This window comes from Xiphias gladius, chromosome 18 (genome assembly GCF_016859285.1).
Source record: "Xiphias gladius isolate SHS-SW01 ecotype Sanya breed wild chromosome 18, ASM1685928v1, whole genome shotgun sequence".
Taxonomy (NCBI): Eukaryota; Metazoa; Chordata; class Actinopteri; order Istiophoriformes; family Xiphiidae; genus Xiphias; species Xiphias gladius.
In genome coordinates, this window is record NC_053417.1 from 16,679,861 (window position 1) to 16,706,796 (window position 26,936).

At 41.6% G+C, this 26,936-nt stretch overlaps 2 protein-coding genes across 2 annotated transcripts; both read left to right on the forward strand.

The window, feature by feature from the left end:
• The first annotated feature begins 732 nt into the window (after positions 1-732).
• On the forward strand, positions 733-8,853 carry tktb (transketolase b). Its single transcript, XM_040151925.1, has 14 exons — positions 733-992; positions 3,196-3,313; positions 3,426-3,539; positions 3,669-3,766; positions 4,514-4,705; positions 5,184-5,311; positions 5,403-5,599; positions 5,917-6,081; positions 6,497-6,653; positions 6,742-6,872; positions 6,974-7,057; positions 7,176-7,272; positions 7,446-7,565; positions 7,893-8,853. Exons 1-14 carry the CDS (start codon positions 886-888, stop codon positions 8,063-8,065), a joined length of 1,881 nt encoding a protein of 626 aa, XP_040007859.1. The 5' UTR covers positions 733-885; the 3' UTR covers positions 8,066-8,853.
• A 3,030-nt stretch (positions 8,854-11,883) lies between these two features.
• si:dkey-32e6.6 (extracellular matrix protein 2) lies at positions 11,884-25,122 on the forward strand. The gene is made up of 7 exons (XM_040153321.1): positions 11,884-12,066; positions 13,737-13,852; positions 15,611-15,743; positions 15,832-15,989; positions 16,202-16,341; positions 22,838-23,164; positions 24,668-25,122. The coding sequence occupies exons 1-7, from the start codon at positions 12,012-12,014 to the stop codon at positions 24,840-24,842; spliced, it is 1,104 nt and encodes a 367-aa protein (XP_040009255.1). The 5' UTR covers positions 11,884-12,011; the 3' UTR covers positions 24,843-25,122.
• The last annotated feature ends 1,814 nt before the right edge of the window (positions 25,123-26,936 follow it).

Consider the following 26,936-nt stretch of genomic DNA (forward strand, 5'->3'; position numbering starts at 1 on the left):
CATGTACAAATGCAGATAATCATCTGAAGTTTCAAAGCAAGGTGTCAGTGTCTAAGGGAAAAGAAATAAGGTATCTGAACCTTGTGTTGCCTCTCCCAACAGTTCTGTTTGCCTGAGTAAGGATGAGAGGGCAAAATCTGCCACCATTTCCCTATTGGCAGCCGTCCAGCTGCAGCTTTAAAGGGGCAGTGACATGATTGCTATGTATGATAAATCAAAATTTATGCTTGGATATATTATCAATTATATTCAATTATATTATCAAGTAGAGAGCATGCACATTGGATCATATAATAATACAGTTGTTTCTGAATAATAGTTGTGTCTGAAGTTATCAATGGCATTTCCACAGCACATCATCATACTGTTGCCACAACCAGGAAGTCAATTGCCCACCTCGCTGAAAAGACACATTTACACATTTTATTAAGACTTCGAAGTGGTGGGTGGGATTCTGATAATTTCATATCAAAGCCTTATAATTACCTAAAGGTCTCCACACTGTGTCTACCTTTATTGATGCTCCTGATTCATGCGAGTATGTGCAGGGCACGCGCTTCTTGATAATTTGGTGATTTGCTCATCAAAAAAGGAAAATGAGAAGGAAATAATTTGAGGCCTGTATCTTTCATGAGCTGAAAGGGATTTGTGACAGCAGCAACTTGCACCACTGCTATTCCTCCAATGATTGGATTAGGTGGGAGTGGCTGTTACAGAATACATAAATCCCCCTTCTTTCTCTTTCATTCCTCCCCCCTCCTCCTCGATTGTACTCAGACGGGGCAGCTAGCAACGGCGTGGCGCAGCGACGAACCACCGAACTAGTTGAGCGACTGAAATAACTTCTCAAGTGGACGCGACTTTCAAGAAATAAATCCAGAAACCATGTCTAGTTACCACAAACCCGATGAAAAAACCCTACAGGGGCTGAAAGATATCGCTAATAAGCTCAGGATCCACTCCATCAATGCTACATGCGCCTCTAACTCTGGGTAAGTTGTTCAGAGTTACTCATGTCAGGCGTCATTCTTTAAACCCACGAGGCTTCAACCGCAGTAATGTAGAAACGTATGTTGTGATGATACTGTGGCGGAAGCACGCTTTACCTGTGGGGCCTGGCTGCACGTGCTGCAGATTATCTTCACGCGGTGGAAAGCCGAGCCACAGCAGACAGCTAGCAAGCACTTATATAAACTGTCTTATTAACGTTTCAGGTTCATTTGCGAGCTAAATTTGTTCGAGTCTACAGTCCAGGCTAAGACTAGCATAAGCTAAAATCTGTGGGTTTTTTTTTAAATTTTATTATTTTTTATTTCCTCCACACGCTGACAAATGAAATCTAATGACGGCGTCTGTAGAAGTCATTGTTTCGGCAATAAGTTACTTGTAAAGTCACATGTAGCCGATATTATTGGCATCGACTTGCTCTTACTAGCCAACAAGAAATCACATGATCATGCGAAAGGATGAACCTCGTGGTCAGTTTGACGCTACAATTTTTAAAGGTGCAGCTGCGTCCTAAAATAACAAAGATATACCAATGCACACCCAATTGAATTGCCTTCAGGAAATCTGTGTCGGGTGTGACAACCACAAAAAATGACTGGCACCTGTGGTGTCGCTTCACTCTGAAAGTCAAGAGTTCCCAGAACCTTCGTTGCAACCTGACGTTTTCCTCCTCGCCGTAGGAAACGGTTGAAGCGGGAATAACGTTAGTTTCCGGGGTTTCCTTGTTGTCAGTGGTGTAGCTTTATTGCTTCTGTGATTATAGAGGTTACTCTGGCTTCCCTGTGCCTCCCTTGTATTCTGTTAGGATTACTATTAGGTCTATACATCTGTCAGCACAAAATCACACTTTACTTAGTAAATATCAGAGGTGCCTGTCATCGAAATAATGGGTTTTGGATGTCGTAGTTAGCACTGATTTAGCTTATCTGATATAAATTTGTGTAGGAAGGACAGTTTTGGACTAAAACATTTTGTTTCTATTTAGCTGCTGGTCACAGAAAACAGCACAGTTCATATAAAATGTTATCTTTCGGTCACCTGGCCCGGTACTTCAAAAGCATATTTAGAAGTACCTGTATTTGCATTGTTCAGATGGTTACCAGAACACTTTTGCATTACTTCTGCACCCTACGAAAAATCCAGCATTGTGTAATCTGCCCTTTAGGACAAAGCTGCAACTTCCAAAAAGAACAGGTTTGTTGATAAACCTGTTTTTTTTTTTTTTTTTTTTTTTTTTTTTGTCACTTCCTTATGTCACTTGAGGAAATAGATGAGTTGTATGCTAAATGTCCAGATTGGGAGGCCTCTACAAATGTTTTGATACTGCTGTCTCCCTTAACAAGGTCTTTGAGTTCTGACACCCTACACCCGACACATGTTGTTCCTCATTTTATGACTGAGATGGAGCATTACACTTGCAGTACCTGATCGCTTTTGTTATGGCTTTTATGAATTTACTTCACTTTATTTTTCAGCAGGTTGTCTCTCAACAAAAGGACAGAGGGTAAATGGTGCACTAGGTTTTTTTTTTTTTTGTTTGTTTGTTTGTTTTAAAATTGTAAAATTTAAACAGTGACCATGATGTCTGTTTGAATAAGATAACCCGGTGTGTCCCCAGCATGGTTGAAATGATGCCATTTGTAACTTAACCCACACAGGAAAACTGAGATGCTGTTGGGTAATGTGGGATTTCTAAACATGTCGATTACAATACCTCGACCACTGTTGTGCAGCAACTAACAGTTTCACAAGTTTGCTTATTTTTATTTTTTAGTCTTTTTTTTTTTTTAAAAAGAGCTCTGGAGTGTGGTAACATAACTGATGTAATCATGTTACAAATTAACAATCTATTGATGAGTGATATTCCTAATCCTTAAAGATGAGGCCATTTTCAAAAGCATCATTGCTTGTCAAAACTAGTTTTTGGAAGCTTGCATCTAGCTCTCCTGGAATGACTAGAACCTTTTTTTTTTTTTTTTTTTTAATTAACTGTGTCACTAACTAAAACCAGGTGCTTTTTAATGAGTTGTAACAGGTGTACTTTAATGGCCGAGACCTAAGTGTAAGGATTCCTGAATGTAGCAACACATGCATGTATGTGCATGGAGTGTGAATCTTGTTCTTTTTACATGGTGGCATTGTAGCTGTGATCTACCTCTGATGGGCTGTCTTTTTCTCTGTCCTCAGTCACCCCACATCATGCTGCAGTGCAGCAGAGCTCATGTCTGTGCTCTTCTTCCACACCATGCGCTACAAAGCTGATGATCCTCGCAACCAGTGTAACGACCGCTTTGTGCTCTCGAAGGTTGGCAAAAATGTCTTTTGTTTATGAGAGAGAGTGATATTCTTCAGCTGGTCAGCGCACATGAGTTGGTAACGCTAGTGCTTTCCTCTCCCTTCTTTCCCTTTGTCACTAGGGTCATGCTGCACCTGTCCTGTATGCTGCCTGGGCAGAGGCAGGTTTTGTGAAGGAGTCTGATCTGCTCAACCTTCGCAAGATTGACTGTGAACTGGAGGGGCACCCTACACCGGTAAGTCAAGACTCCTGAATTCCTTTGTGGTATTCATGTTTCCTTGGAGAACAGAAAGAATATGATATACCTATCGCTCTATATCTAGTATAACTTTTTTTTTTTTCCCCCCTCTTTCCTATTCACCAGAAACTGCAATTTGTTGACGTGGCAACAGGATCTCTGGGACAGGGTCTTGGGGCTGCCTGTGGGATGGCTTACACTGGCAAAAACTTTGATAAATCCAGGTGAGTATGTAGCAAAAACTATGGATTCATGAAGAGGTTGAAAGACTTGCATTGACCCAACAAGAGCATTGTTTAACAAGAGTGTGATGCCTTAACTGGTAGGTGGAGAACTGCTTTGTTCAAGTGGTTCCTGATGCACCATAATCTGTTAACTGGATAAATCTGTGGTAGTGTAGTTGTAATTGTGTTAAATCACTCCATGGCAGGAGTGTGCAGCAGGGCCAAACATTGTCTGCCCTGCACTCAAAACTGAGTTCCTAGCCTCTGAGCCATTATGAGATGCTCCTATCTAATTGGAGCTGATGACATATTTTATTAATTCCATTGGTGATACTAAGGAAAACTATCACCCAAATAGTCTTTGAGTCACATGGGAATCTAAGGTAGTTTATAGCTGTCAAGCATCACACAGCCTTATTTTATTTTATTTTATTTTATTTTATTTTATTATCATTTTTATTTTTTTTTTATTTTTAATTTTTATTTATTTATTTATTTTTACCTGCAACCAGTTATTTGGTGGAATATACATTTTGTCCATGAAATAAATAATGCCTTATTATGCCATAGGGGCAATTTATATTCATCAACAGATATAAACAATATGGATGGAGATCTGTCTAGATTTTGGAAGTCAACAGGATGCAATAGATAATTTTTCACTTTAACATAGGTGGAAATGAGTCTTGGTTCCTTGTTTGGAGAACACCAATATTGCCATTTTCCTATTTCTACATTTTGTTGTAGTTACCGTGTGTACTGCATGCTGGGTGATGGAGAGTGTTCAGAGGGCTCAGTGTGGGAGGCCATGGCCTTTGCCTCCTACTACCAGCTAGACAACTTGGTGGCAATCCTAGATGTTAATCGGCTCGGTCAGAGTGAGGCTGCACCCCTGAAGCACGACATGGAGACCTATCGCAAACGCTGTGAAGCCTTTGGGTCAGTACAATCCCAACTTTCCACATCCACATTTATCTAATTTCCTAGGAAACATTTTGATTTGTTGGCGCACATCAACTTTTTAAACATCTGAAAAAATATTATAGATGACCTTTTTTATTGTGATATTTTTGCATTTGGATAAACAGAACCTCAGTATACACAAATTTCAGGGGTTGTTGGCACAAGTTTTAATGATGTTTTATAATACTGTGTAAATACAGGCTGTCTTGGGTTGAATTTCTCTAAACCACATCTTGCACATCCCTTTTTGGCATGCTTGCTGGACTTGCTCTACCCTCCTTTTTTGGAATTTTTACCTTTTTTTTTTTTTTTTTTTGTTTCTGCTCCCATTTGCTCGGTTAATAAGTTCGATGATTAACAGGTTTTGTTCAGAAGTTAATACGTCCCTGTGTTTTGGGTTAATATTTGTTGTAGTGTGAGGTATGTTGTAAAAAATCGAGCCATGTTTTTATAGGTGGAACACATATGTAGTGGATGGACATGATGTGGAGGAGCTGTGCAAAGCTTTCTGGCAGGCTCAGCAGGTCAAGGGCAAACCCACTTGCATTGTTGCTAAGACATTCAAGGGCAAAGGACTCAAAAGTAAGTGAGGCTTTCATATGGTGAATATTATTTACTTAACATTTTCATGAATTCTCTGAATTTGATTGTCTTGTTCATGTCTTGGCTGTAGACATTGAGGATCTTGATAATTGGCATGGAAAGCCCATCCCTAAGGACCGAGTGGATGATGTCCTGAAAGACCTACGGGCTCAGATCCAGGTCCCCAACAAGAACCTGTGCCCTGAACTGCCTAATGATGACGCAGCACCTGCAGACCTTAGCCCCATCTCCCTGCCCTCACCCCCAGCATACAAAAAGGGAGACAAGGTACTTTAACTTGTCACTTGTGCTCCTTAATGCAGCCTAGCAGGTTGTCCTTTTTTTTTTTTTTTTTTTAAACGGGACACTTGAAGCATTTGTAGTAATGGGCACAAAGCCTCTTCATCAGTCATTGTATGGTCAGTGGCATAAACTGATGGCAGAATTTTAGCATAGAAGTCTCTTGTTGGCTTAGTGAGTGGAGGCTTGACCTAACACTGATACCAGCATTATATAAGGTTTTAACCTACATGTAGAATATTGCTTTATTGTATTAACCTTGTTAATCTCTATAGCTTACACCCTTTTCCTTTCTGTCCTGTCAGATGGCAACAAGGCGAGCATATGGTGTTGCTCTGGCCAAGCTGGGCCAGGCAAGCCAGAGAGTGGTGGCTCTTGATGGAGATACCAAAAACTCCACCTTCTCAGAGACCTTCAAGAAGGCCTTCCCTGACCGCTACATTGAGTGTTTCATCGCTGAACAGAATATGGTACAGTATTTTCTCTGTGGTGACGCTTTTCCCTCATATGCAGTTGCTAATTTTAGCAAATTTAAGTGTGTAGCTAACACGAAATTAAGGATTCTGATAATTTTTGGAAATGCATAAACACATGTTTGATGATCTTTCAAATCTGCATAATTTTCAAAAACAGTCAGCCAGTTCGTACAGAAGTCAACCAATCAACTGTGGCCTCATAAATTATGAAAGACAGATAAATCTGGCTGAGTCTTCACTACCATAATCTACTCCCAATGGTCTAATCTGTTACTATTCATTCTCTAGCCTGATAATCCCAGCCTCTCACTGCTACTTGTGACCAGTTTACGTGAGCCTCTACCTTTGCTTAATCGCATCCACTGTCATTATGACTAACCCATTTTACTAAATGTCTTTGCTGCTACAGGTAGGAGTGGCCATTGGCTGTGCCACCCGTGACCGCACAGTCGCATTTGCCAGCACGTTTGCTGCCTTCCTGTCTAGAGCCTATGACCAGATCCGTATGGGAGCCATCTCCCAGTCAAATGTCAATCTGGTAGGATCCCACTGCGGTGTCTCCATCGGTAAGCTTTCTTCTGAAGCGTCAATTGTTTTCTATTGGGGGCAGAGTTGAGTGTGCCCTGTCCCTGACAGATCTTATTTTCCCTTCAGGTGAAGATGGTCCTTCCCAGATGGCCTTAGAGGACTTGGCCATGTTCCGTGCAGTCCCAACATGTACTGTGTTTTACCCCAGTGATGCAGTGTCCACAGAGAGGGCTGTCGAGCTGGCAGCCAACACCAAGGTTGGTATGCCACCTTGTGTTAAAGCCTGTCCAGTAAGTTGTCTTCAAAATGACAAGGGAGTAACATTCTAATGTTTTAACGCATCACTCTATATTTTCAGGGTATCTGCTTCATCCGTACCAGCAGACCAGATACTGCAGTCCTCTACTCTCCAGATGAGAAGTTTCAAGTGGGCGAAGCCAAGGTAATGGTCAATGCCAATTTTACACACATCAATCCTTTTGCACAAAGTAGCTATTGGCAACAAAAGAGTTGGGACTGGACACCAGAACTGATATAGAAATGAATGTCTACTTCACCAGGTGGTGCGCCAGTCTGACAATGATCAGGTTACCGTGATTGGAGCTGGTGTTACTCTGCATGAGGCCCTTGCTGCTGCTGATATGCTGGCCAGTGAAGGTAAACTCACATTGCCCTCTAGTGGATAGATGTAGGAATTAGTGTGAGGCCTACATCTCAAAACCACCTTCTACAATTCCAGTGTGTTTGTAAGTATGGGAAATGGGGTCATCTGCACAGTTACCTGGCATGGCCAAATAAAAAATCTGTAATTTCCTAATGAATTCCTCTAGGAAAGAACATCCGAGTTATTGACCCGTTCACCATCAAGCCCCTGGATGCCTCTACCATTTTGGCGAGTGCCAGAGCCACAGGAGGACATATCATCACTGTGGAGGATCACTACAAGGAGGGTGCGTTGTTTTTCTGTTTTTATGCTTGAGTGTCTTGTCACAGGGTTCTTAAACCATGTGCCATAGATGTTTTTAAGAATTTTTAGGCTTTGATTAATGCTAAGAATACACAAGGATTGCAAACACGTTAAGCGGTACTGGTTGACCCCCAATAGTGAGATTTTAAGAAAATTCTAGGTAGAGGGATTTTGTACAGAGATTTTTCTTGAGCTACCTGTGTCTAATAAGACAGCATCTTATTGGGTCCTGCTTTGTGGTTGCTCTAATTAAAGAGATCACTTGTATCGCCAGGATTGTCTGCCTCTCTGATCTGTCTCCTCTGTCCAGGTGGTCTTGGTGAAGCAGTGCTGTCAGCAGTGGGCACCGAGCCCGGTATTGTTGTGAACCGGCTGGCAGTGTCTGGTGTGCCCCGCAGCGGAAAGCCCCAAGAGCTGCTCGACATCTTTGGCATCAGCGCCAAGCACATTGCTAAGGCCGTGCGTCAGACCTTTGCAAACTAAGGACTGCACCAGAGCTCCTACTTGTTGCTCCGTTGAATCTCAACCAACTTTCTGCCTAACTTACCGCTCCCTGGCATGATCACATGAAGACCTGTTAACTTCTCTATGCTCCATCTGGCTAGCAGTGTGCTAGCCTTGTATTATTATCACAGCTCAAGAGAGATTGGGATAGGAGTGCAGTGTGGTCAAAGCCTGTAGTGTTAATAATATTCCTCCCTGTATACACCTTGTAGTAACCTCTTCCCAGATGGGTTCTGTTCTTCCTGCGACAACATTCCTTTCTTTTATCCTATATCTTGTTTTCAAATTGTGTCTTGGAAGTGGCTCAGACAAAGGCATCATGGAATACTGTAAATGTTGGATTTAAAAACCCCTGTCATACCAGCAGCCTGTCGATGCTCTGATCCCTTGTGAAGTGTCAGGCCACAACTTCTGTTGCATTCCAACCATCTTTTCTTTTCCACATTCCTGATGTCCATGCCTCCATGTCAACTCACTTGGCTGGCATTCATGGCCATCCTTTTCTAAGAAGCACTTTTACAGTTTGTCATAGATCTAATGTACTAGAATACTTTTTGTAGTTGTGGCAGTCTTTAATGCTTGAGCTGAGGTCGAACTACTCTTCACAGACCCAGAGTGTGAAAAGTCTAACCAGCTTAGTTAAGAACTGTTTGAGCATTCCTTATTCTTCCTGACTACATAGGCATCACCCAATGTTACTGGCGTTCCAGGTCACCTGTCATCCTGTTATTGCTGTGATGTGCTGAATAAAAAAATAATGAACCTAATGCCATTTGTTGTCTTTTTGTTTATCACTGGCTTTATGCATGAACATATTTTGTACAGGCATTAATGGTTCCCAGAGGGTAAATCCTAAAATTTTGTTGATCTTTTTACTTGCAAAACAAGAACCTTCCCATAAACCTCAGGCATACTTGGTGTTTTAGTCCTAGTTAGCCAGTGCAGCAGCATGCTAATAAAACTAAACAAAAGTGGTAAACATGCCTGCTTTGCATCAGCATGTTAGTGTTTAGCTCAAAGCATCACTGTGCTTAAGTACACCTCACAGAGCTGCTAGCATGGCTGTAGATGTTTAGTTGTGATATAGTTTTACTGACTGTCTGCAACACGTAGCTTATACAAATAAGTCTCAGATTTTATAGAGCTGGCAGTTGTTTGACTGTCTAAGCCACATTTATTGTGTGAGAAAACAAGGTAGTAAAGTTGTGGTGAGATGTCAGGAAAAAGTTCAATAGTTTACAGAAGGGATGGTAGAAAAAAAATGTTTATTGTATCTTAGACCAGCAACTGTCACCAAGGAGGTTGGTTATGGTGGATATCCTAGACTTCAGTATCATTCTCTGCAGTGGAAATTGTTAACAAGGGTGTTGTCAGACTGAGGTTAAGGAAAGGGTTGAATTAGGTCAGAGGATTACCTCATGTTCCTGTCTAGATTTAAATGAAAAGTCTTTGGACAACATCACTATTTACCTTGGAGGATCAAATAAGGTACTTAGTGTTTAGTGCTAAGTTGTCCAGTGTGCCATTTGGAATATGTCTGGGTTCTACTGTCATCTCTCTCATCAGCTGGTCTCCAGTTGCAGAAAAACAAATCCCTATGTATGGCCAAGAACTAATGCTTAATTTTGATACATTTTTCAAACAGCTGATACTATAAATTAACCTTGTCACTCAAAGAAGTGGTTGTCCGGAACATAACATCCATATACATGTACATTTCAACAGTTCCTGTGTGTGTGTGTGTGTGTGTGTGTGTGTGGTTACTAAGCAAATAAAGAGGGGCTGTCATCAGGTTTCAGCCCACAGTGAAAATCCCAGTTTGGCTCTACACTCAGCCAGTGGCACCTGCTTGGCTTGGCGTTGAGTGTGAGGATGCACACATGCCAGAGTACATGTACGGTACGTATGTACAGCATGTAAAGGCGAGTTCATTGTTCATTTCTCAGAGGTCATGTTTGTTTTCTTACATAGATGCCAGTGGAGCTTAGCCAAACAAGGTTGACTCCGGCCTGAACTGTCTACCAACCCTGTCTCTTGTTGGAAAAGGTCCAAGTTCAGCATACACTACTCAGATTCAGTCAGGAGAAAAACACAAAACTCACAGTAGATCACAAATTCAAGTGTCGAACCACATGACAATATCCAACTGGAATCTATCGCAGGTGTATGAAACATATTGTTTTCCAGTTTCTATCTTTTGCTCCCTGTCAGTCTCCTATCTCCTCCACAAACCTCTGTCTTTCCACCTAGTGTTAGCAGACAGTTATGAAAGGGAGAGGAGACAAGGAGGGGCAGGGCGGGTCTGTGTATTTCATGGTACGATGAACAAGGGCCCTTATTAACAATGTGAGACTTTCTTTTTTTTTTTTTTTGACCATTCGGCCTCCCAGATATTCCTTCCCATCCTCTCGGTCTTTCTTCATTTTAGCTTTCACTCTGAGGAGGGGACATGAGCAACACGTTTTAGAACCGCTTTAGGCTGAGTCACAACAGAGAAACTTCACAGCAGAATTTACTCCCAGTGTTCAAAATCTGAAACTCTGGGGTTTTCTGGAGATTTATCCTCTTCTGTGAACTGTCACGTTGGCTGCTACTCACAGAGTTTCTTCCCTTTGGCATAATTATCTGCACTTTCTGTGGATTTGCTTCTTCCTCGATTCAGCCCTGAAGATCTAAAAGTTTTGGACTTTTTTTCTCCAACTGAAATAGCTTGAATTGGGTCCACATCCATCAATGCAAACACCAAGGACATGGATTGTGTTCATTTGTCTGAGTGGCCCAGTTTTATCAGGACTAAGCCTAAACTCTTGGCATGATATGGATGCATACTTTGAAACTTCTTCTGAGGCACCTGAATTAGAAACAGCAGCCATTCTTCCACCAAGAATTGATAAAGCAGTGACCCTGTTAGATACAAATGTTTCAAGTGCAACCCTTCCTGCTGGTAAGCTATTTTTTTTGTCTGCCTGCTCTTGGACAAAAATTTTTTTAATGACTGAAATAGTTTTAAGTTGTTCAATTCATACATTGGATTGAAAAATAAACGTTTTGAGTTGTTTACATCTGTAGCTGCTTCCCCCCCCCCCTCTTCTGGTTTGTTTGGTGTCATCTCTGTGAAGAAGAGATTGAGGATCAGCGCCTACAGATGGAAGCAGAAGAGGAGATGGAGCAAAGAGTTGATTTCAGAAAGCCGGAGGCTGGTAGAAGAAGGAGGAGTGCCTGGGGGAGGAGGAAACATGCAGCTACAGTGGAGGCCACTGCATATAGAATGGTATGACTAGACAAACACCGAAGTCCACCGTATGAATACAGAAAATCCTAATTTCTTAACATCTCTTCACCCAGTTCATATTCTGCTCCAAGATTGTGTTTGTGTTCACCGATTTTCTCCTTGGTTGATAATGTTATCTTGCTTATTGTAGGCAGGGTTTGGGCGACCCCTGATGGGCTGGAGGAAGCGTGGAAAAGGAGAGCAGGAATCCAGCGCTCTCATGGCTGTACTTCGGGAACTTTATGCTGAGAAGAGGAGGCTGATGGTTAAAAAGAAATCACAGGAGGAGGAGGAGGAAGAAGAGGATGATGACGATGATGATGAAGAAGAGGAAGAGGAGGATGAAGAGGTTTCTTTTTTTTTGTTGGATAAATAAGACCATTGTTTTTCTTTAGTTCTTTGAACCACCAGGTTGAGTTATTGGAAAATTTTTCTGTCATATAATTGTTTTTTTTATTATCTTTATTTCAGGAAGAGGAAGAAGAAGAAGAGGAAGAAGAAGAAGAGGAGGGAGAAGAAGAAGAGGAGGAAGTAGAAGAGATAGAGGCAACTGAGCCTCCCACCAATCAAACAGAAACACAAAGCAACTTTACGGAGTCTCCTCTTGGCGAGTGTCAGACTGCTGAAAGAGAAATCAGTTGCAGGGGCATCGGCATGACTCACCTGCCAATCCTGCACAACCTGGAGGCCACAAAGTTGGACGTGGCAGGTGTGTGTGTCATTGTTGTGGAAGTAGAGGCATCATACAAAATGAGCATGATTGTGGCTAGTGGGATGGTACAGAATAGAAGTGGATGTACTCATTAAGGTGGCCAGTAGCTCTAATTGCCACTTTGATACCACTAACCATATTTTATAGATATTTTTGTTTTTTTTGTCTGCCTGCTCTTGGACAAAAATTTTTTTAATGACTGAAATAGTTTTAAGTTGTTCAATTCATACATTGGATTGAAAAATAAACGTTTTGAGTTGTTTACATCTGTAGCTGCTTTCGCCCCCCCTCTTCTGGTTTGTTTGGTGTCATCTCTGTGAAGAAGAGATTGAGGATCAGCGCCTACAGATGGAAGCAGAAGAGGAGATGGAGCAAAGAGTTGATTTCAGAAAGCCGGAGGCTGGTAGAAGAAGGAGGAGTGCCTGGGGGAGGAGGAAACATGCAGCTACAGTGGAGGCCACTGCATATAGAATGGTATGACTAGACAAACACCGAAGTCCACCGTATGAATACAGAAAATCCTAATTTCTCTTCACCCAGTTCATATTCTGCTCCAAGATTGTGTTTGTGTTCACCGATTTTCTCCTTGGTTGATAATGTTATCTTGCTTATTGTAGGCAGGGTTTGGGCGACCCCTGATGGGCTGGAGGAAGCGTGGAAAAGGAGAGCAGGAATCCAGCGCTCTCATGGCTGTACTTAGGGAACTTTATGCTGAGAAGAGGAGGCTGATGGTTAAAAAGAAATCACAGGAGGAGGAGGAGGAAGAAGAGGATGATGACGATGATGATGAAGAAGAGGAAGAGGAGGATGAAGAGGTTTCTTTTTTATTGTTGGATAAATAAGACCATTGTTTTTCTTTAGTTCTTTGAACCACCAGGTTGAGTTATTGGAAAATTTTTCTGTCATATAATTGTTTTTTTTATTATCTTTATTTCAGGAAGAGGAAGAAGAAGAAGAGGAGGGAGAAGAAGAAGAGGAGGAAGTAGAAGAGATAGAGGCAACTGAGCCTCCCACCAATCAAACAGAAACACAAAGCAACTTTACGGAGTCTCCTCTTGGCGAGTGTCAGACTGCTGAAAGAGAAATCAGTTGCAGGGGCATCGGCATGACTCACCTGCCAATCCTGCACAACCTGGAGGCCACAAAGTTGGACGTGGCAGGTGTGTGTGTCATTGTTGTGGAAGTAGAGGCATCATACAAAATGAGCATGATTGTGGCTAGTGGGATGGTACAGAATAGAAGTGGATGTACTCATTAAGGTGGCCAGTAGCTCTAATTGCCACTTTGATACCACTAACCATATTTTATAGATATTTTTGTTTTTTACATTTTTACATCTAGACGTGTTTATAGTTAGCTGTTATAATCACTTTCATATCTCACCAGCAGTATGTAGCATTTGTAAGGAAATACTATTTGTACTAGCGGATTATTAACTGAAAACTAGAGTGTTGTTCCACTTCCAACAAAGTTCACTGACTGATTATATTATTTACATGAATGTCAAAACAAAAGTTCCAGAATAAATATGCCAACATGAAATTACCTCAGAGTCAAGTGAAGTTCAAGGGAAGTTCCTTATCATGCTCCTGTCAAAAGATTTTTATATACTTTTGCATACTGCATATACTACATCACATACCATACCTTGTGATTTATCTTTAAAGAGAACAACATCACAAGCCTCGCGCCACAAGCTTTCTCTGACCTGCCGAACCTTGACACACTGGACCTGAGCAAAAACAAACTGGATGACGAGTCGTTCAGCCAAGACCCCCTGTCTGTGAGTAACACTGCTCTGTGTGCATGTTTCAGCTTTATCCGCTATCCAACACAGCCTTGTACAGCATCGCTGTCAGTTTAGTGCTCACCTGCAAATACATCACATCTGTAAAGTTGCACTCTGTGTGTGTAACTCTCTACTGCCTTAGGATTCCATTAAGGGTTGCCTGTTTTTGCTTTAAAACACTTCAGCATGTATCACACGGCACATACATAGTGTATGTGCCATGTGATACAAATTCACAAAAGCAACTGGTGTCATTGATGCAATGCAACCTAAACCATCCAAACCTACCTAGCTGCAGAGCCGCTGCTGTGCTAGCAGTCTCAAACCTGCAGTTCCAGTCGAGCCTGCTCTACCTGCAGTCAGTATGTGTTACAACTGTCGTTTTTGGGTTGTTTTTTTAAATACTGCTCTTTATGTGTATTTGGGCTTTTTTTATATTTTATACTTGTAAAATGTAATGTTAACTTGAACATGTTCTGATAAACACTGAGTGTCATTGTCTGTCCTTTCCCCTCCACAGCTGGAGAGAGAAGCAGGAGGTCCTAGCCAGACTTTATTTGTCCAAAAGAGAAAAAACAAAGAGGAGAGTCCGCTCCCAAAAGAAAAGAAACAACAGACAAAAATTTGCAGTTTACATTTACCAAATGCTGCATTTTTGGTGTAACATATTTGAACTGCAAAGGCGTTACTGAAATCAGTTAACATTTGTCTGATGGTCAAGTGCCTAAAAAAACTATAGACAGAAAGAGAGAAAAAAAAAGATAAACTCCTTAGAGCTAAAATAGGATGATTGGGAGCCATAAGCTACATTGTGTTTTTATTTTAAGCATTAGATTGAGTGTTAAATATCCTCTGGAAGTTAGAGTAACACAATTATGTTATTTTAGCTAACAGCTGTCAAGTGTTACCTCAAGTGTAAAATCTCAACACAGGTGGTGCAAATGGTCTGAACTACAGCTGCTAATATTTTCCTTTTCTATAGGTGGTATAGGTTAACATGTCAAGAGCTGACCTGATATTGACATAAAAAGCTCTTTCTCGTGAAGAGTCTGCAGCCTGCTACATGTGAATGAGTGAAGTTGTGAGTTACAAGACAGTTTTATAACTTACTTTGCATATAATTAAAATAAAACGCAGGCTGCATCCTGTATCATTACAGTAATAAAAGAGCACTGAAAACTGCATTAACTAATCCTTTCTAAGAATAAACTCTGGTCTAACCTCTAAATGACCACAGGCCAAACACAGATCCTGACCACGCTGCGGCCGCCTACCACAGTCTGTCCAATCATTACACACCACCATTGACATACTCTCAGAGTACTGGCTGGACAAACCTGTTGGAAAACAGCAGCAGCCAATGACGTGGAGAATAGAAGGAAATTATTTTTAGAGAATTTTTTTTTCTTCAATCTATGCTCGCATCCCAGTAATGACAGAGGACTGATGGCCTGGCTAGAGGGTTACTGCAAAAGATGCAGTCCACTGCTTTTACTTGACACACACTAACCACAGCAGCTTTCGCTGAGGAGCCACACAGAATGGCCTTACTAAAAATACAACATGATAGACGACATGGAAGAGATGCACAGATTTGACATTCTTTCATTTGGTATATTTCTGTGAACTCTGTGATTGTGTCCTGCTTGGAAAAGTTGGGATGGAAAATTATGGATTTTCAAAGAAGCATCCATTCTGTCTGTCTTATCTGTCTGGCCTTTACACCCCCCTTTTTTGCTGCGTGTCATGTAGAACTTGACCAATCTGAAGAAACTGAACCTAGACGGCAACCAGCTTACAAGGATCCCAGCACTGCCACTATCGCTCGAGGAGCTCAAGATTAACAGCAACAACCTTAGTAAACTCACGCCTTGCTGTTTCAAAGGTAAGAGTTGTGTCTGTGTACATGAAGAGAGAGAAAAAAAAAGTATTTGGTCAAAAAAATGATTCTGATATTTATTATTCCCTTCTAGGTCTGATGAACCTGTTGACTCTGGAGCTGAAGGAGAATTCTCTTCATGAGGGCAGTGTATCACCGTTAGCCTTCAGACCTCTAAAGAGGCTTCTGAATCTCCAGCTGGACAACAACCGCCTCCGTTCCCTCCCTCTGGGCCTTCCTCCCTCTCTTCAGGTGCACTGATATGTAACCTTACTGAATCCTGTAGGGAAAATCCTCCTCCTTAAAATGTTAGGATCAGCTACAGGAGCCTGCTGGGACTCAAAAAGTGTACTCGGGGTCACTTCGGAAAGCCAGATACTGACATGAAGACAAGAGCTATGTCACCTTGATGCCCCAAATCAGAAATCTGTCTGTGTGTTTCTTTTTTTTTTTCTTTTTTATAGGAGCTGAAAATAAATGGAAATCTGATTGAGGATGTGCCAGAAAAACCACTGAGGCGCTGTGTCCATTTAAAAGTGCTGGACCTGAGTCACAACCTGCTGCATGATCAAGGCATCATTAACCTCACCTGGATTCGTCTAAAGTATGTCAATCCATCCATCCCGAGCTACAGTATTCATTTAAAAAAAATAAGGTCCTGCAATCCCTGTATCAGCCACAAGAGGGTAGACTGGTGTTGTTTGGGAATCTGAACGCTTTTTTTAAAATTAAAATTTTTTATGTTTAAGTGGTTATCAGTTGACGCGTGTGGCACTTAAAAGGTCCTTAAAATATCTGAAATAGTACATTTCCATCAAAGGCCGATAGATCTTCTGACACATCAGATTACTATTCCTATTATTAATATCAACATCTGAGTAATTCACACGCAAATATGCACATAAACACACTCACACGCAATCCTTATCAGTACTTTTAGCTCCTTCAGCATGTCTGGCATCATATCAATATTTTTGGCTGATGTCCTGACTGATAAACAAAAACGCAGACATTCTTCTTCTCTTTTCTTCTTCTTCTTTTTATCTCTCACACACACACACACACACTCAAATACACACATGCATGCATGCACACATGTCACAGAACTTATGACAGCTGACCTTGTGTAGATGAGCAGATGTGTGAAAGGCAGCTTGAGGGCAATGGTGTGCCTGTACGTGTGTGTTTTTGTATGTCTCGTTGTGTCTAGATGGAGTGGTTGTGTGTGTGTGTGTGTGTGTGTGTGTGTGTGTGTGTGTGTGTGTGTGTGTGTGTGTGTGTGTGTGTGTGTGTGTGTGTGTGTGTGTGTGTGTGTTATTTAAATATAGTGAATTCCAGTGGCTTTTTCTTTGCTCCCTGGGATCCTGGTGAACCACAGTGGGAGCTTCAGGGAAAACTGAGGAAAAGAAAATGCAAAAACGAGAGAATGCAAGACAGGAAAGTTCAAATGGAGAGACTTTGGGTGCACTGATATGACTAAACGACTGTATACAAGAGGAAGTACTGTAGAAATCTATAGTTGAGAAAATATTCGGGCGAAATTTGACTGATGCAATTATGAGATCTCGTAATCTCAGATGGAAACATAAAATCTTGTCCAACAGGAGACAGACAGGCGACTATTCAGTGGATACAATTCTACGAGGCTGCACTTCAAGCCTTCATTTGACTTCTGACTCAAGTATATTTGATGCCGTACCCTTGACCTCATTAGTGGTGAGAGCAGCAGCATTCCCACTGGCACTGCAGGCTCATTGGCTTCCTTCTTTTTTAAGCTTCCTTCAGCACTGCAGAGACAACAGACTATGAACAAATTCCACTTGACCTGAACTCCACTAAAACTGCAGGTGAAGACACCGCAAAGGACAAAGGTTATTCTTAAGACTCAAGTGACATACTATGTCCCTGCGGTTGGATTATATTGTATGTTATTCTGCAGATAATGATTAAATCTACATTGAACTACTTGTGGACAAATGTATTCATCTTACAGCTCTGTAGAGGTGTGTGGAAAAATAGACAGAAAGGGGCTAAAAAAACAGGGCAACAGAGTGAGAAGTAAATTGCCTAATGACAAAATGAACTGCAGTGTGCTGGTTCTGGTTAGTGGAGCGCCTCTGTTCCATGTCATGGAGTCAGTATTATTGTTGTGTCGCGCCAGGGTTTGGGCATTGGAGGTATGAGTGGAGGATGCTGGGGGCTACAGGGAGCTGGGGAGTGCAGCCTGGACCTGGGATCTGTCTCATGCCGACCAGGCTGACTGCCAGCATCTCACCTCATTATGTACCTTGTTAATACTGTGCACGTAAGCTCTGATCCGTTCACATGTTATAACCTAATATTTTAGGTAAGAACCTTTGATTTTCTGTTTCCCAGACCCCATCTTTTTTGTACTGAGTAAACTTATCCCAGCTCTGTCTTTAGTATGTGTTCCTCTGGGTGTATTTACAATTGCTGCCAATGTGTGGACATCATGCAAATGTACACACATGCTTTACAACCAGTGGTGGAATGTAACTGAGCATATTTTCTCAAGTGCTGTACTTCGGTATAATTTTCGGGTTCTTCTTTCGGTTTAATTGAGTATTACCATTATATAGTACTCCACTACATTTCAGAGGGATTTATTGTAAAGATCACCACTTTTATTTGTTATGAAGTGTTCTTATACTTGGGTTTTGCTACTTTTACTCAAGTAAAGGGCCTGAATATTTCTTTCACCTCTGTTTACCTGTGTTTATTCAGGTACATGTGTGTTATATAGCCTGAATCTGCAGCAGCATACAATTAATGATGTTGCACTAAGAACCAAATTGCCACTCCTCAGAGTGTTATTAAACACACAAACGCACCCATGTCTGTTAATCATCTTCTCCTGGCTCTTTATGAACTTGTCAGCTCAAATATCAGTATTAAATGCCTCCATATCCGCTCTTCCTCTAGTCGCTCAAAACTTAATCACGGCTGCCCAGCCAGCAGGCCTGACTCCAAACACATGTTCAGTTACAGAACCAGAACATGGTTTAAATTACTTTCACTGAATAAAGCTACATAAACATCAGTCATTCCAAAAGTCCAACACAATAATATTTTATGGGTAATATGTTTTCAATTACAATTTTTTATCTATGCCGTCAAACATTTTTACTGGGAAAGTGATTGCAATTACGTTTTTTTTTGTTGTGTTCTGCAGTTTAACGTAACAGCCTTGTAAATGTGTCATTAACATGAAGAAATACCCAATAAAACCCACGCTGGCTGACACAGAAATGGGGGTCTTATTTTGTTTCACTTCATGTTTAAACAGAAAGCAATTTTGTGCTGACCGAATTACAGATTTTTATGTATTTTTTTCATTTATTCCATTTGGTTTTCATTAGTAGTGTCATTTTGACTGAGTAGCTGTCGTTGGAGAGGATCTCTGTTTAGTTTTATCATTGCTGCGGGCTCAGACTGACTACATGGAGGTGCGGGTTCAGTGATCATCACATCAAAGTTGTATGTGTCGTATTATGGTATGATGTGTCTGAGCTTTATAAGACTTGAAATGAAAGCCTTTTTATCTTCGGACTGGCACAAATTGTTTTTGTATTAAGCTTACATGAATGGGACACAAGCACACATGCGCACACCACCACAAAAAAACCCCAAAAAAACATCAACTATGCTAAAGCATCACTCTGGTTCAGTCTGTATTCAACAGATGTGACAAATGGCCTAAAATACTTCCAGATATCAGCCTGCGTTAATAAATTCACTGCACACAGAAGCCTGCACCAAACTGATGCGATATAGCTGAAGCTATGCTCTGCCATCCTCCATCCATTATACCATTTTTTTAAAGTCAAGTCTTGCTTTGTCTAGAATGCTTGGCGCTGCCCCTCTGCCTGGCTACATACCTATACTGGTTGGGTTTCCAAAGGTTGTAAGCCAGCTTGTGTAGTGCTGACACAGTGGGATCGGTAAAGACTGAGCTGTATTGTACCTCTGTATCTACGTGGGTCTAGGAGAATGAGACAAACTCCTCTGTGTGCTGGTTCCCATTAGAACCGAACACCCTCAGGAGGAGCAAACCATCAGATTGATTACTCCTGTCCATGCTTTGCACAAAAACATGGACACAGACACATTCATGCACAAGAAAAAACCTTTGGTTTTGTGTAATTGCTGTTTGCCTTTCTATGAATGTTTTAGAAATGAAGCAATACATTAATCTTGGAAAGAGAATGTGTAGAGGCATATGTGTGCCTAATTGTTTGAATATATCGTATGTAGAGTATCTACTTGTGAATTTGCATTTTAAAATGAATATGTTTTTGTTTGTACATACATGTTCTCAGTGCATCTCTGTGTCTACAAACATGTTTATTCATCTTTGTACCGTGGCATGAAAATGTTTGGGCACCCCTGGTCAAAATTGCTGAACATCTAAGCCAGTAGAAGTTGAACTGATTTCCAAAGTGCAAATATGATAAGTTTCTTTCATATTTTACACAAGATTACTTTTTTATTTCCATCTTTTGCAGTTGCAAAATAACAAAAAAGGAAAAGGACCCGAAACAAAAGTTTGGGCACCGTACATGGTCAGTACTTAGTAACGCCCCCTTTGGCAAGTATCACAGCTTGTAAATGCTTTTTGCATTTAGCAGCTAAGAGTCTTTCAGTTTTTTTGTTTGGGGGATTTTCGCCTCTTCTTCCTTGAAAAAGGCTTCTAGTTTTGTGTGATTCTTGAGCCGTCTTGCATGCACTGCTCTTTTGAGGTCTATCCACAGATTTTTGGTGATGTTTAGGTCAGGGGACTGTGAGGACCATTGCATAACCTTCAGCTTGTGCCTCTTGAGGTAGTCCATTGTGCCTTTTGAGGTGCGTTAAGGATTACCACTGGCTGAAAAACAAGCCCAAAGCATGATCGTTACACCTCAATGCTTAATAGTTGCGAAGGTGTTCTTTTCATGAAATTATGCACCCCTTTTTCTCCAGACATGCCATTGCTCATTGTGGCCACAAAGTTCTATTTTACCTTAAACAATCCACAGGACTTGTTTCCAAAAAGCATCAGGCTTGTTTGGATGTTCCTTTGCAGCTCTCTGACACTGAATTTTGTGTTGAGGATGCAGGATCAACAGTCAACAGTCTGGACCGTGATTGCCTTGCGTGCAGGGATGGCAATGCCAGATGACAATCGTTGGAGGAATGCAGTGGCCGAGAAGGAGCATAAGCCTGTATGATTGAGTTGAAGTAGACCAAGAAGCAGACCAAGGTGCAGGTGCAGACCAAGAAGCCACTCTGTAGACAAGCACTGTTGCCCTGAATTTGATTTGGGGGGCCATGGGTAGCCAGACAGGTCAAGAGCTGTGGAGTGACATGCACTTTTACATTGGTCAAAAACCGGACGCGCAGCCACATCTGTAAGGGTTTCACTTTGTGTGAAGGGAGGCCCCCTAGAAGGCCATTGCAGCCTTCGAGGCCAGAGATAACCATGGCCTGTACCAAGAGTTGGGTGGTGAACTGACTCAGGTAAGGCCTGATTTTTCCCATGTTGTATAGAGCAAAAAGAGCACAACCGGGAGACAGATGTGACACGGTCAGAAAAGGATAGCTGGTCATCAAACATGACATCCAGGTTTCTTGCGACCTTGGTTGCGGTGAGAGATGAGGAGGCGATTTTGATGTTGAGAGTTCAGTCTTAGAGAGATTTAGTGGAAGGTGGCGTTCCCTCATCCATGTGGATATGTCTGAGAACCAGGCTGATCCGTGCTGAGACTGTAGAGTCAGGTCTAGTTGGGTGTCATCTATGTAGCAGTGATATAAGAAGCCATGAGAATGGATAATAGGACCCAAGGAGGTGATGTATACTGTACATATCTGTGTAGGTGCCAGTGTGTGGGAGTGTAGAGGGTGGAGGACTCTGAGGAGAGAGGACTGTGTGTCCTGCTGCTCATTAATACCATGTGGAGCTCTAAGCGCCGGCATACTGCTGCCGAGATTCCTGGCAAAGATTTAGAATACAAATCAACAGCACACAGCTGGTCTAAACTGGTACTGAGATCGGTTAGAGTGATGTAATATAGGGTTTAAGTTTTCAAGCAGAAACAAATTTGCATAGCAATCCATAACTGCCACAAAATGTATAGGGTAAACAGAAGGCCTGCTGTGTGTTCAGTGAGTATTGGCTCGTGTTTTTGTGTGTTTTGAGTTAAATCTGTCATTATGCTCATTCCTCTCTGTCTTATCTTTGTTTTCAGTAAAACAATTAAGGTTGTATTGATGGGATGTTTTATCACACCTCTGTTAAGCAGAGAGGCATGTAACTAACCTCAGGTTTCATGCAGTCTACAGTGGACCTTCTTTGACCACACTGAGGGAGGAAAGATGAATGCTAACCATGACCTTTCCTGTGATATTGACAAATAATAAGAAATTGCTTAATATACCAACGCTTTGATTGATTTAGGGATTTTAATACCTTGTCATTGTCACACATCATCTACCTCATAACCTTCCACAACCTTTGGTCTCTCATTGGTCCGCATTTCACTTCACTGTGTGGTCATTGGCTTGCCACTTGAGGGTGTTCTGAGTCCATTGGGTCTTCAGTGTTGTCTATGAATGGCAGACGAAGAGGAAATGAGGTTCCTCCCACTGTGAGCTGTGCTGTAAACTCACAACAGCTGTGTGGGATCTTCCAACAAAAACACTAAACCCCTGTACAGTATTTTCACCTCAGAACCCTGAGCTCTGATCATCCTTCCATGGCTGTTCATCCTTTTCCCCACAAACTAAACATTTGCATACCCCTTATCAGCCACTCAGCATCAAATTCCCCCTCAAACAGCAATGCTCTCTTACAATGCAAACCCCCCCCCCCTTATTTTTTTTTTCCCCCTTGCTCTCCCCCTCTCCCAGCAGACTCCCTCTGCCTCCTGCTCCCTACTCCTCCCTCCCTGTGCTGCTATGCAGGAGTCCAGTAAATATAAAGCATGAGGTCTGCAGTGAAAAGCTTTGGAATCGGAGTGGAAGACGCTAGCAGGGCTAAAAATGTCTTCTTATTCATCGGCTAACTTAGATTCATGATTCTTCTGTGTGTTTCTTCTCCTCAGGTCCCTGGAAGCCTTGGACCTGTCCTACAACCAGTTCACCTCTGTCCCAATGAATCTCCCTCGTCCTCTCCGTAAACTGATTCTCCAACACAACAACATCAGTCACATCCCCGCTTTCACATTCCGTCACCTGCGGCCTGGCCTTCAGTCCCTCAGTCTTTCCCACAATGCCTTGAGAAATGAGGGTTTAAAGCGAGTCTCACTTGTTGGAACGTACCGCTCACTGAGTGAGCTCCTATTGGACAACAATTATCTAGCGGATGTCCCTCGCTGCGTTCGACAGTTTAAGAACCTGCAGGCGCTGAGACTGGACAACAACCGGATCAGGTTGGATCACACTTACCATAAAGTTAGTTTTTAGGAATGAAATATGATTTAAATAGTGCATGGATAAACTCAATGTGTGCTTGCTTGTTACCCAAACCTGTCCTAATACCATTAGCTCTGCTATTGCAGCTCCCTTTGGAAATGAGTGTAAGGAGTTTGGCAAAGCAGCAAAGAAGGATATCGTGGCATATTCAGTGTCTTATACAAATAAATTCATCAAACCAACATTTCAACTACAGTCCTCATCAGCATTAAGATACATTAGTCTGTTTTGACAGACTATTGTTGTCACAACAAATTCTTATTACTCTGTGAACTGTACCAGATGCAGTTTCCCCTTTGAACTAACACAGTAACAATGGTGAACAAAGCAGCAATTATAATGTACATGACCCTCTGTTCGTTATGATTGTCAGCAGCCAAACTCGATGAACCTCCCTAAACCAATTACTTGCCAAAGGTTAGTCAGCACACCACTGTAGAGAACTGTCGAGCAGGTTGACTTATTCACTTGGTTCCCAAAATTTCCTGACGTGATGTAAGAACCAATTTTAAAGCTTAGCTGAAATGAATGTGGAAAGTCTTGTCTCATTCCTGCTTGAAAGACAAACAACCAGTGACCATTTTAAAAATTAGAATTGCACCCAGTTGCAAAGCCTGCTTCGGCAAGATACCCTGGAATGCCCATATCATATTTTTTTTCATCTCTAATTCTCCTGAAAGCTGCATTGTGAGATGAATAATGGAGAACGCCATTTCAAAGAAGCATAGGTGTGTCACTTATACAACTTGATCCACTTCTTTGTGCATTTGGGGCAACCAAAAAAATTGATGTCTGATGTCTCCCACAGCCCTTTCAGATGAACTCAATTACCCCCTCATCAACACCACCCACGATCTTCCAAATGTTTTAATTCAAACGGATTTTAAACTGGATGTTGTTTAACACTACTGATTACGTATAAATGTAACCAGGTTACAATAATCTTTTTCATACAATACAACTGTCAATATTTTGGTTGGTTTAGTCAAGTTTCATTTTTCATTTGTAATATTACCTTTGAGGATAGAAGTTGGATGTTTTGGATCCATAACTTTGTTTACCATTTATTAAACTTTTAGCTAACTAATTAAACTTTTTATGGATTGGTAGTGGATGGATGGATTGGACAACTGTTTTTTCATTACTTTTGGATATCTATTTTAACAATTTATCAATTACTTCTACCTTTAACTGTTTATAGTTATCTGTTCACTTGCTAGGTACTTTCTAAGCGCATTCTCAGTCACAACATATAATGTTCAGGTCTTACGGCTGATTGAATATGTGAATTTAAAAAAAAATCCTAATTTTTTTCTTTTTCAAATTAGTTGAGCTAAATTCCCCGTGGCAAATGTAGAAGTAGCTCCTGGGGCACAAGGTTCCCTGGTCAGGAGTCACTGAGGTACAGAGTTCAGTATGCAGTATATCTAAATTTAAGTGTTTGTTTGTTGTGGTTTCAGGCTGGTGAAGCAGTGGGGAGTGTGCCACCCTCGTAATTCTGGCTCCACCTTGGCTTCGGTCCACTTGGAAAATAATCTGCTGGAAGTGGAGGATATTCCCCCAAATGCCTTCTGCTGCCTCATTGATGCCGAGGGACTGGTCCTATTTCCACAGCAGGGGCACACATATGACTAATAGGCCGCACAGATATTCAAACCAAAAATACACATGCTACAATAGTCTTTCTGGGGGTTTTCTTTATCCTTCTTTTGCCTTCACTGCTCTATAATCAGGCAGGGTTTTCAGAAAAATAGTTTTATCATGTAGTTTGCTTAGTCAGCCAGAGCTTTCATTTTAATATCACCAAACCCATCTATTTCTGTCACATCTCATCTTTGATTAGGAAAATTACTGTAATGTTTTGGTATGTATTAAAGCGAATGTGTAATTCACACAGTAATGGAACTGATTATTATATAAATGGTCTTTGGTGTGTAAAAGGATAATACATTACATTGAAATCCGGATCTGCTCAAAACGCAAGTTTTACTCTTTCTCATTCTTTTCATTCAAGTGTATGATACTTTAAGAATATGTTGACTGAAAAGGATTAACCCATGTCTCTAGTCTGAGTCTGCGGTTCTCACAGGACTTACAAGGAGAGGCTTTGTTCATGGTAAGTGGAAATAAAGGGGTGTTTGGATGTGACAGGGAAATCTTGGGAGTGCGACATGGGGGTCCCTGTGAGAATGGGAAAATGTCTGGTGACACAGTGTAAACCTAGGGAGCCCATTAGAAAGGAAAGTATAAACATCATGCGGGTTCTCTTTCACCAGATGAGCTCCAGCATAAACATCTACCACCAGCCGCTCAGAAAAAATACATGGGGTCACTCTGACTGTGAGTGGGGCCCCAGTCGGAGCCTCCAAACATGTACAGGTGACGTCATTCACTATAGGTTTGTGTACAGTTACTTGGGTACAAGTATGTGTGCACGAGAGCAGCGGGGCAGCCCATTACTTGGGTTAGCAGTAGGGGAGTCAGGAAAAAAGGTAACGAACATGTTAGGGCAGAGCGGAGCTAAGGGACAAGCTGACTTTTAAGACACAATACAACGATTGTTTTCAGAAAGTCTCTGGACTGATCACTGAAAGATGAGACGAGTAGCAGTTCATGTCCAGTTGAGTCCAATAAGACGTGGCTAGAAGACGGAGAGAAAAAAAGGAGATTTAAAACAGAGAGAGAAGACGAAGGGAGGAGAGAGCTGGAGCAAGTTCAGAGCTCTTTTCCCATTTGTGAACGAAAGCCAGTGGAGCTCTGGTGCCCTGCCAGCCTTATTGACGAAGCGACTTCCCAGTTCCCAGTGTTCTCTCTGTATCTTTCTCTCTTTATGTATCTACCTCCAATACTGTATCTCACTGTCCATCTTTCCTGCTGTTTGTCCCTCTCCTCATGGCTTTCTCTCTCTCCTCCTCTTGCACAGTAAATCATAAAAAACAATGCAACATTCTTCTGTCCAAACAGACAGACTGTCCTTTAGAGATGCTTTGAGCTCTGTGATGCAAATGAGAGACTTGCCCATATCACTTGTGTGTTAGTTAGTTCTCATGATGAGAACATAACAGAGCCACACGAAAAAAGAACAAACCCTGTTGCACTCTGTTACTGTTTTCTTGGGAACAACAACTCCATTAAACTCTTTCTTTCCTTTTATTCCTCTCATCCCGTGTCCATATCACGAACTCAGGGGAATATTAAGTGAACATGACATGTAGAGAACTTGATTCACATTGTAGTGAGCTGCTTTGCACCAACTCCTGCTGCAACAACAATTGTATGTGTATTTGCAAACTCACTCAGAAAAAAAAACCCCAACAAACTAAATATTTTATGAGAGTTAATGCAAGTGCAAGCAATAGAGAAATTCATAGCTGAAGTAATTCTCTTTAATTTGTTAACCCACCCGTGCAAAGAATCAACACATTTCACAGTATATCTCTTGGAGTAATGAATATAATTAAAATGATAAAAATGTTCAGTGTATGATGTAGTGATTTACAGGGTGTGCACTTGCTGTGTTGACTGGCTGGCTCCAGGTATACGCTTTCAACAGAGAGCAGTGTTTCTGCGGCTCTAAATGAAGAACAGAAGGTCCCCTGCAGACGCTAGAGTTATAAACACACTCAGAAAGAGAGAGGGAGGAGGGCTGACACAGAGCGAGATCGATGGTTAATAAGAGAGAGACAATAGAGCCGGGTTATTGCTCTCAAGAGCTGGGTTATAGCAGCT